The sequence below is a fragment of the Cicer arietinum genome, chromosome 1, assembly GCF_000331145.2.
Source record: "Cicer arietinum cultivar CDC Frontier isolate Library 1 chromosome 1, Cicar.CDCFrontier_v2.0, whole genome shotgun sequence".
Lineage (NCBI taxonomy): Eukaryota > Viridiplantae > Streptophyta > Magnoliopsida > Fabales > Fabaceae > Cicer > Cicer arietinum.
In genome coordinates this window covers 40,174,794-40,186,712 of record NC_021160.2, presented here as the reverse complement: position 1 = coordinate 40,186,712, position 11,919 = coordinate 40,174,794, and the positions used below count along the sequence as shown (strand labels likewise).

The 11,919-nt window shown below is 30.2% G+C and overlaps 1 protein-coding gene across 1 annotated transcript; it reads right to left on the bottom strand.

Moving 5' to 3' along the window:
• Positions 1–6,934: 6,934 nt before the first annotated feature.
• NAC07 (NAC domain-containing protein) lies at positions 6,935–11,677 on the bottom strand. Its single transcript, XM_004488499.4, has 4 exons — positions 11,459–11,677; positions 10,937–11,217; positions 9,662–10,021; positions 6,935–7,646 (listed from the first exon to the last, which is right to left on the bottom strand). Exons 1-4 carry the CDS (start codon positions 11,613–11,615, stop codon positions 7,404–7,406), a joined length of 1,041 nt encoding a protein of 346 aa, XP_004488556.1. The 5' UTR covers positions 11,616–11,677; the 3' UTR covers positions 6,935–7,403.
• Positions 11,678–11,919: the final 242 nt, after the last annotated feature.

Genomic DNA, 11,919 nt, shown 5'->3' with positions numbered 1-11,919 from the left:
AAAATAAATATTATATATAAAAATATAATATTAATAATAATTAAATTAATTACCACAAAATCAAATAAAACATGCATTCCAAAATTAACAAATAATGTCTTACAAACCCAAAATTTATAAATAATGTCTTACAAACGCAAAATTAAACACACAATAATTAACTAAGACAACATAATTAATATGTGTTCATACAACCCAAAAATAAATTATGAAATTATTCAAATGACATCAATCCTCATAATAATTCCTCTGATCAGCTCCACTCACACCATCATTATTTCCTGCCATGCCCGACGAAAGAAGTCCCTCAAAAGTATTATGAATTTGTGTTGGAGGAGACATCATGGTTTGAAATTGAATTTCATCTTCAATGGCACCACCACTAGTCGAATGAGGAGCCCTAGCTGGTTGAGGTTGATTTAAATCTGGTCTGATCAACCCAGCTGTTGGCATAGTTGGTCGGTATGCAGTTTGATGATCTGGTTGAGGTTGAGGAATTTGATGTGAAGAGGACGGAACATACGGATAATTATGAAAATATTGTTGTTGTTGAAACATTGGCGGCTGCTGCTGTACTTGCTGGAAGGCAGAGTTCGGAGGATCCTGGTGTTGCTGTTGGAAATTTGGAGGCGGTTGCTGCTGCTGGGAGTATTGAGAGTAATTTTGTTGCTGCTGGAATAGTGGTTGTTGAGGCAAGTATTGAGGCCGAGGCGGGAACTGCTGATGAAACACAGGAGGAAATGCAAATTGTTGTTGTTGAAATTGTTGTTGCTGCTGAAGCTCCTGCTGCTGCTCTTGAAACTTTTGTTTCCACTCCTCATTCAATTTATCAATTGCGGCTTGTATCAGCTGTTGTGTCTTTTCTTTTTGCTCACTTGCCCATTACTTCTTTAACTGGTCAAGATCATTATCTAACGACGGACGATGAGATCAATCCGTACTAGCATAAGAAGAAGACGTCTCAGTCTGAATATAGCCGGTTGGACCTTTCTTAAAGGTTGATGATAAACTACCGGCACCCAGCACACGCCCTTTGTACTTGCCACCACTGATGTGCATAAAACTTGCGGTCTCATATTGTTTCCGCTGCACTGGACCAGCTCGCTGAGCAGGAGGAAGAGTAGCTTGATGATCATCCCATTCTTTCATGATTTGTTGAAGTTGTTCCTATATTAAAAATAAAAAAATAAAATAGTTAATAATTAATATATAATAATTTATAGGTCTAATTAATATATAACAATTAATATATAATAATTACCTGAATATTTTTTGATAATTCATCAGTATACTCATTTGTTTCAGGATTAACATGAAGATAGCGATGTATCTCAGCCTGAGTGACCTCCCTTCCAAGTTGCTTTTCCTAAAATATTAAATTAATGTCAAGTTTATAAGTTGGTGAAATGTGATGATTAATTGAATATAAATTAATAGATATATATTATAAATAATAATAAATTACCATATAATATTTAATTTCTCCAGCAGACATGGAACCTCCCTTATGAGTACTGGTACCCCTCTCAGATGCTCTATTAGTCTTTGCTTTTTCTCTCTTCTGTTTGTAAGCATCTGTGTTCCATTTCCTCCACAAAGCAGTCCAAACATTTTCACCAATCCAATTAGGCCGTTTTTCCTCCCCCTTATTACGTGCGTAAGCCAACATAGATGAGAGACGCTTTGAAAAGCGATGGTCAAATGAAGCCAAAACTGCGGCATCATGCTCTCTTTTCCAAGTGCATTTGGTCTGTTGTTTGTTGAAATTTAAAAAATATTAAAAATATAATTAGTAATTCAGTAAATTAATCAAATGTATAAATAAATAGTAATTAAATAAATTAATCTAATGACTTACTTTGAAACAATGTAAAAACTGATCAACTTCCCTAATTTGAGGTGTCTTATCCTCTTTTATCTCACCCCAAGACAACCATGGTTTTTTATATTTCTCTTGTATGACTTCAGCAATTGCCTTTGCAGATGATTTAAAAGGAAGATATCTTCAAAGTTTATATGCAAATTAAATATAAAAATAAATTAATAAAATTAATAATGTATTTACATTGCAATAATAATGAAATATTTAATCAATCATAGTTTACATACCCATCTCCTTCTGGAATGATGACAATGCGGTTGTAGCAATCAACACATCCGGGATCCATTATTTCGTCTAAGGTATAAGGCTCTACTGGGACCTCCGGATATAGAGGAATAGCTCCACCACTAGTATCAATGGTCGGCATCGGCATGAGATATGGGTCATTAACAACACGTGGTTTAACAACTTTTTTCTTACCACGTGATGTTTTGGATATTACTCGTATTGCCATTGTTCCTGTTCCTCCTGATCCATCCGAACCTCCTGATCCTCCTACTCCCGACACTGAAGTCATGTCTATATATATATATATATCCATATCCATACATATATATAATATAATATATATGTGTATACAATTAACATAAGATTAATTAATAATGAAATATACATAAATAAATTGTAACACTCACATAAATAAAGAAATATATATAAAATATAAAAATATATATATATATATATATATATATATATATATATATATAAGGTGTCATAAAGAAATATATATAAAATATAAAAATATATATATAAGGTGTCGTTCATTTCAATTACAATATATAATATTATAGATATAGAAACACACATATATATATAATTAATTAATTGTCTTCGTCTTCGTCTTCGTCATCATCGTCGTCGTCATTTGATGAGTGAATTAAGTCATTGCCTTCATCATTCTCTAATTCATCTATTTCTTGTTCATCAACTTCTTCTCCAATGTGTGACTCATGACAAAGTTGACTAATAGTCTCATCTCCAATCACATGATCCAAATTTGACATTTCATCCATTTGAAATGCAACTTCTTCATTTTGACCTGCTTCAACTTCTTCGATTCCACTCGTTGGTCTTGTTTTGATTGCAGCACACCAACCTTGTTTGCTTCTGACAGTTGATGGATAAGGAACATAATAGACTTGTCTTACATTATGGGCCAGGGCAAATGGATCAAACCGTGGATATTTTTTGCTCATACGAATGTCTACAGTATTGGATATCAAATTTATTTTAGTTCCTCTGCTAGATGGATCAAACCACTTACAGTAAAACAACACCACTTTTTTCGCATAATCTAGGAACGTGTAGTCAATTTCGTAAATATGCTCAATTATGCCATAGAAATCTTCTACTACACCACTATCAGAGACACTTTTCATACAAACTCCACTATTAATTGTTTCTTTTCCTTCAGTCCAAGATTCGGTGTGAAATTTGTATCCATTGACGTAATAGGTGTGCCATTCTTTGAAACTTCTACTCGGGCCCATAGATAAGTGCCTTAAGTGGATGTTGATAGGAGTTTGTTCTTCGAGATGCACTTGTTGTTGAAACCATAATGGGAAATTTGAATGTATATCATCAGATGATTGTCCCGTATTTAAAAATGCCCTGATCGATGACCATATATATGGTGAATATCAATTTAATCATATAATTAAATATAATTAATATGAAGAGAAATTTGAAACGTACTCAATGTATGGTTTAACTTCGGTGCAGTTAATCAAAACGTGAACATGTGCCGCATTAAATACTTTGTCGCTTGGCCAGAAAATCGGAAAATCCCTACCAGCATGATGACCAGACAAGCAAAAAACTGATAAAGCATGTGGATGACGTATAACACTATCAGTAGCGTTTCTTCCGTTAACTGGTGACAACGTTTCGTTGTTGAAATAATGAGAACAAAAGTGTGTTGTTTCACGGTGAAGGTAAGATGAACAAATTGAGCCCTCAACTCTAGCTTTGTTTTTCACCGACCGTTTTGAATAACCCATGAACCTATAATATACAAAGAGATGTACAATAAGCTCCATGTATATATAAGTTGAAGTATATTGAAAATCAAGTATATGTATATATATATCACCTTTCAAATGGATACATCCATCTATACTGAACTGGTCCACCAAGCCTAGCTTCACTTGCAAGATGCACTGAGAGATGCTCCATGGAATCAAAAAACCCAGGAGGAAATACTTTCTCCAACTTACATAGAATGATCGGAATGTCATTTTCCATCTTGATGAGATCTTTATCATAGAGTGTTGAAGAACACAAATTCTTGAAATATTGACTCACTTCAATAAGTGGGTTCAATACATGTGTCGGTAAAGCACTAAAGGCAATAGGAAGTAAACACTCTAAAAATATATGACAATCATGACTTTTCATCCCATGCATCCTCCCATTTTCCACATCAGCACATCTTGCCAAATTAGAACAATAACCGTCAGGCGTCTTCAGCTCTTTGATCCAACGATAAACAGATTTGGCTTCATCAGTAGATAAAGTGTAATTCGCACGAGGTTTTAGGGTCTTGCCGTTTTGTTCCACCAACAACAAATCTGGTCGTCTGCAATATATACCTATGTCTTTTCTGGCTTTGTCATTATCTTTTGTTTTTCCTTTCACATTCATCACAGTATTAAATATGTTGTCAAAGAAATTTTTCTCAATATGCATTACATCGAGATTATGTCTCAAAAGATTATCTTTCCAATACGGTAGATCCCAAAAAATACATCTTTTTGTCCAATTGTGCCATTGTCCATAACCTTGTGGTTTACAGGCCACACCATTAACAACATGTACCTTTGGCATATCTTTTACTTTATTCCAAACTTGTTCTGATGTCAACTTAAGCGGGGGTCCTAGACTTTCTGCATAGCCCTTCATAAATGCAGCTTTGTTCCTTCTAAATGTATGATCAGCAGGTAAAAACCTACGATGCGAGTCAAACCACGATGCTTTCCCACCAAATTTTAAAGTAAATGCTTTTGTATCTTCCATACAAATAGGACAAGCTAATTTACCATGGGTGCCCCATCCTGACAACATCCCATAAGCGGGAAAATCATTAATGGTCCACATCAATGCAACTCTCATCATAAAATTTTCTCTCTGAGCAATATCATATGTCAAGACACCATTCCACAACCTCTTCAAATCGTCAATCAAAGGTTGTAAAAAAATATCAATACCAGTTGTAGGATTAGAAGGACCTGGTATCACAGCAGCTAAGAACATATAAGGTTTAGACATACACATATCAGGAGGAAGATTGTAAGGAGTAACAATAACCGGCCAACAAGAATAAGGAGTAGATGATGCTTGTATGTAAGGCGTAAATCCATTTGAGGATAATCCAAGTCTTACATTGTGTGGATCTGACGCAAAATCATGATGCATTTGATCAAAGTGTTTCCATGCCTGACCATCAGACGGATGTCGCAACTCGCTTGAATTTCTTCTATTCTCATAATGCCACGTCATCTTTCCTGCAGTTTGTATTGATGCAAACAATCTCTGCAATCTTGATACAATAGGTAGGTAAAACATTGCTTTCCTTGGAATTGATTTTCCCCTACTCTGCAATCTTGATACATGATGATGAAGATAGAATGAAGATGATGAAGATGGTTTAGGTTAATGAAGAGGAAGAAGATTGAAATAGAGGGAAGGACAATTTGGAAATGTTGGTTTTAAAAAAAAATTGAGGGGCATGGGTAGTAAAATAGGGGGTGTTGGTATCAAAATTGATTAAATTTTTGTGGGTACCTAATTGTGTTGTTATAAATAATTTGTATTCATTTTTTTTAATTTAAAATTACATTATTTAACTGTAGATTGGTTAAAATATACCTCCAAGAGAAGAATTTTCAAATGATAGAGTAGAAGGTGCTTCGGGTGATGATATTGGATGACACTTAGCAATCATTGTGTGAGGTAGAAATAGAAACACTATACAATGTAAACTTTGTGAAAGAGTATTAACCGGTAGAATCACTCGATTGAAGGAAAATCTTGCACACATTTTAGGCGAAGTCAAAGGTTATGCTAGAGTCACAACTTTTGTTAGAAAAAAATATGATGAAGCTTCTATTAGATAGTAAAGCGAAGAAAAATAATCAACGTAAAAGAAAGGAATAACTCAATTGTTTGGATTTGTGTTTAGAAGATATTGAGAAAAGTCAAATGTCCAAAAAGAAAGTGTTTGATGAAACAAAAAATAAAGTAACTTTGTTTATACACAACCATATTTGAACAACGATTTTTACTACACAATTTTTACAACTTGAATCAATTCTAAAATAAAAACGAGCATTGTAAAATATGTTTGATTATGATGAATATAAAAATAGCAAATATTGAAAACACAAATTAACGTTGAATCCAAAAAAATTGTATTTGAACCAACTGAAATAAGGCAACTGAATTACTATATTCTACAGAAAGAAAGAAAAAAAGCAACTGAAATACTAAAGGTATTTGAACCAATTGTTAAGTTATTGAATTTGGTAGATATATGGCTATGATAAACAAACAATGTGATTTATTCATGAAGCGGTTGATAGAGTTAAGCAAGCTATTGAGAAATATTGTCGCTTCCACACCTATTATAATGCAATCATTGAAAAAACATGGATTCAGTGCATTTTGATTTGCATTCAGCAGGTTTGTATTACATATTTAATTTTTTTTTTCATACTTGTTTTTGATTTTGATGTATAATTACTAATTATTCATCTATTCTTAATGTTATTTTCTCGATTCAAAATTTCGAAATAGTCCATGGAAATAATAACCAAATTAGAATGAAACTTAGATATTACGATACAAATTGACAATCAAGTGAGACACATGTTAATTTACATACCGGTATGATGTAACACATACTACGATAAAATTTATCAATAATTGAATGACATGTTATATATATACCAAAACTCTAATTTAATTAATTTTAATAAATACTATAGTATTGCATACATAAACAAATTAAAAAAAAAATTATTGATCAAAAAATTCATAATATCGATACAGAGTGTCTTACAAAAAGCAATAGAGCCTTAATTCATTGGCCAGTACGGTTTTTCCAAAAAAGAAATATTGAAGCACGTTTATATAAAACATGGTAGCTGTAAAATTTCCCCATATCCATTTGCTTCCATAGCATACAAAACATCTGAACACCAACATACAAGATTATGTTTGTTGTCAAAAAAAATACAACATTATATAATAATATTGTAACAAATAAAAGAAGAAAAACCCTATAAAAAAAAAGTACACAAACCAAAAAAAAAGGAAAAGTGAAAAGCAATATTGCATGCCAGCCTCCTTGGCTCAGCATGCATATTCTACTATGTATTAGCTCTTTCTAAGTGGATGGAAAGAAAAATAAACAATCTCCATTTGTGTGGTTATTTTAGCCAACACAAGTTTGTGTGTTAATGAATATTATCATATACTATATAGTTTGAGTCATGCATTTGAGTTAGTATATAATATAATTCTATAGCATTGGAAAAGCCATAGAATGATCTTGAGAAGAACACAAAGAGATTATTTCTTCTAGTGTTCCATTCATACAATCTCTGTATCTGTCATACAAAATGCAGTCATCAGTGATTATCATTTCAGGCTTCATTAATGTTGACTTTGTATCCATTATGTTTATTTGTGGTAAATCTTCCATCATAAAAGGTGCTTCTGGAATATGATTATGGAAACCACCATACATAGGTATTTCTATATCCTGCAATGTCATCAAAAATACTATATTAATTAACAAATACCAATGTATAAAATTGTGAGATATGAAATATAAACATTAAAGCAATGGTGAAAAATTAGTTTTTCTTTTATAAGTAAAATGTATTTATAAATAATACAAGGGATTCTCTAACTCATTACAATATACAAGGTTTAATCACTTTGAAGACATGCAAGAGGATTAATGATTCAACCAAAAAATCACATACTTCAATATTATTAGTTACCAAAAAAAAAAATTATCGTCCTGTCACTAAACACTACCACCAAAATATCGGATAAAATTAAACATAATCACTATTTTTAAATATTTTGTCAATAAGTTTAAACTTTTTTGTAGTGACAAAAATTAGAGAAATATTTCACTATTTTCATATTTAAGTTTTTTTCATTAATTTAATTATTTTAGCTCTTCAAAAAAAATTACATTTTCTTGTTGTGAAGTATATGAACTATGAAGACACATGCATGTAAAACTCATGCCTAAATAATTGGAACTAAAGAAACACTTAAGATTAGTGCAAGTGGCAAAAAAAGAGTGGGGTTAATAGTATTAGAAGTTTAAAAGGAAAAGATTAAAAAGTGAAGTACTGATTTAAGGGTGTAAGAGAAAATTTTGAAATTTTTTGAAGTCCCCAATCAAATGCATATATTGCTCGAATGAATTCAACATTGTAAAGATAGTTGAAAATAGTTGTAACATAACTAGCTTTTTCCAAAATGGGAAATGATCAAATACATTATTGATAAAAAAGAAATGTGATTAAAGGTAAAGATGTATCTTAGTGGTTTGATATGTATATATGCTTTATAGTCTTTGAAATTTCTCAAAACCGTGAGGAAAATGGGGAGTAAAGAGATCTTTACTTTGGAAAACGTTTTGAGTATATAGTCAGTCAAAAGAAATTATAGGGAATGGTGAAGAAAAGCTAAATTGGAGTCAGTCCAAGTGAATTTTAGAAGTGAGCTTTATAAAAAGATTGAGAACTTCATCATACTTCCAACTTTCATCACTTTAAGATCAAAAGAGAAACTCAAAAATATGCTATGTGGGCCATCAATAACATCACAAAAATTTACATGTAAAATTATTTAGACATATACTATACTACTAAATAAATTAAAATTTAGAGAAAATTAATGTAAATGTGCAAAGTAAGAATTGGGTAGTAATGTTAAATTATAATTAATAATTTATGTATTATTTTGAGGTGTGACAAGGAAGCCCTTAATGTGATTAAGAAAATAGAATATGGGTGGAAATGCAGAGTATAGACAAAGGAAGTCATGATGAGCATAAATGCTACAAACATGGAGAAAAAGGAAAAGTTAATATACTGAGTAGATCAATATAATATGCTATGACCCCACCAATTTGCTTTTTCATATGTCTTTTCTATAATCAATCTAATAGATTCACGACACATTTACGTGAACAGTACTACAATACAAACAAACTAAAACCATCATCGAACTTTATAAAATTAAAGTATTTAAATAAATAATTTCATTTCTATACAATATTAATGTAAAAAAATTTATTATGTTAATAAATGATAGTCTCTTAGTCTTTAAATAATTGATAAGTTATAAAAAAATTATCTCAAAATAAATTTTAAGTTTTCAATTTTTAATATATTTTTTTAATTGTATATTTTAATTAATATTATTTATATTATTTTTAATACAATATTTTTTATTGTATATTTATGATATGAATAATGCACTAATTCTTAATGAGAATAATTTAATAAAAATAATATTTTTTTTATAATATTTTTTTTAATTATATTTTTTTTTTAATATGTGTGAAACGATTAAATGGTTCAATTACTTTAGCACGGAGGGAATAATCAATTATATGTAAATTTTATATAAGTACTTACGATTAAAATTGAATATTTTAAATAATATAATAATTATGATTGATTAATCATATAATAAATTTTTATATAATGATGTATATAAATTAAAATATAAAATTAAATAAAATGTTACCTGAAATATATTTGAGGGGTAGCCTATGCCCATTGGATAAGAAATAGATGCACTATTTGCTTCATCACAAGCAAATTGTGGTTGAAAATCATCGGTTATATTATTACATGTATTTGTTGGTGTGTATGTTCCTTGAGTGACATCAGAAGAAGAAGCATCACATGGAAATTTTGGATGTTCATGATTATTAAGAACTTTCTCATGATCCATATTTTCCATTTCTCTTGAAATTTCAGTGCCACTTGAATCTTCACCTTGCCCTTGTTCCTTCTTTGTGTCCTCTAATTGTTCTTGATTTTCTTTAAGTTTTGTTGGAATTTCAATTGTCTTCTTGAAAATTCGACACAATGAATATGAATCCTATGATGTAGTAAAAAAAATTATAACATTACTTTTTTAAGCAAAAAATTTGTTCACAATTACTTTGATTTTGATGGCATTTTTTTTTTAGGTTGGTTAAAATAAATTAACACTAAGAGTAAGCAACAATAAAGCAAATCTATAAAGAGATAATTGGAAAAAGAAAAGGGTCAATAGTAATAGTAAGTAAATCGATGATGGATCTGAATTTTTCATCATCATCATAGCGTTTTAAAGAGGATAAAAGAAAAATTAAAGTTTTGCAAATCATAAAAATAAAAAATAAAAAAAAGGGAACAAATAGTGTAGGCATGTGCATCCTTGTAGAACAAGGTTCAAAACATTGATGAGTTTTGCTACTATATATTCAAGTTGATTCTTGTGGAACTTGATTTTGGTGACCAAATAATGACAACAACATAAGCACATCAATCTCAATTACATATTATTGGCTAAACTTTAAAAGATAGAAAAAAAATCATTTCCCAACTGTTTATAAACGACAACCTAACAACCAAAATATATTGTTCCCCTCCTTAATTTCTTTTTAGTACCTATTTTTTTTTTCATAACCCTAATTTTATTTATTTCTCAAGTAATATTTATTTATATCAAATCAAGCCTAAAAAATACCAACCTAACACCCAAAAAAACATTTCTTCTTAAAAAATAATAACTGAATATTAATGATGCAGATAAGTTGATATGAATTCAAATTATTTCAATGGCTAATATATTTTTCTGGAATGAAATATAAGCAAAAATAGTAATTGAAAAATTGATATATCTAATCTTAATATTTAACCAAATACATCAATTTTATAACTACAATTTTTACTTATATTTCAATTTAGATTGACTATTACTAATATTTGTTGTTAAAAAATAAAATAAAATAAATATATATGTATGTACCTTTAAAGATGAAAGAGAAGCACCAGGATGTGATTCCATGAGGCGATATTCATGCATAACCCAGTTTGTTCTAATACCATGAGGTGCTCTACCTTTGTAATAAACAAGTGTCTTCTTCATTCCAACTTGTCTCTTTTGAGAGTTCACTGCCCTATCTTTTCCAGTTGCTTTCCAATAACCACCTCTTGTTGCTCTATTAGTCCTTGACCCATTTGGATACTTTCTATCTCTTGGACTATAAAAATACCACTCCATATCCTTGCTTGGAAGAAATGATTTTTCTATATTTTTCAATTATTCATAAACAAATTTCAACCTTATGTTACTATACAATCTTAATCAATATAAAAGATAAATTTACTAATATTAATATGTACATACACTAATTTAGAGAGAAATTTTATTTTTTGTCACTAATTTTTATGGTAATATTATTTATGAATGAATTATGATAAAAATAAATAAAAATATGGATGGATGAGATAATTATGTTATGCTATTATTGTATGTAATGTAATGTACCTGGTAAATCCCAAGGTTCACATTTGTAGAGATCAACTTCAGCAATGATATCAAGCTCTATAGTTCTACCTGTTATTTTTCTTTCTAAGTAGTAAGCAACAAGTTCTTCATCTGTAGGGTGGAATCTGAATCCAGGTGGTAGAGTCATTGGAGCCATTACAAACTTTTGATTATTTGATGAATTAATGTTAGAGAGAGAAAGAGAGAGGAAATTTTGGAAGTAAGGTGATAGAGATATGAACTAAAATAGCTTCTGTAAGATTGAACTAAATAGGCCACTGTTGCAATCAAATAATCAAACTATGTAAAATTTACCCCTCAATTTTAGATATATTACAAAATTACCAAATGTTGAGTGGTTAAGGTTGAGTAATTATGACTTAAAATGAAGGGTAAAAGTGTCAAGTTTGGCTTTTGAAGATATTCTATGTGTAAGGAGTTGTGTGAAAACATTGTGTTGT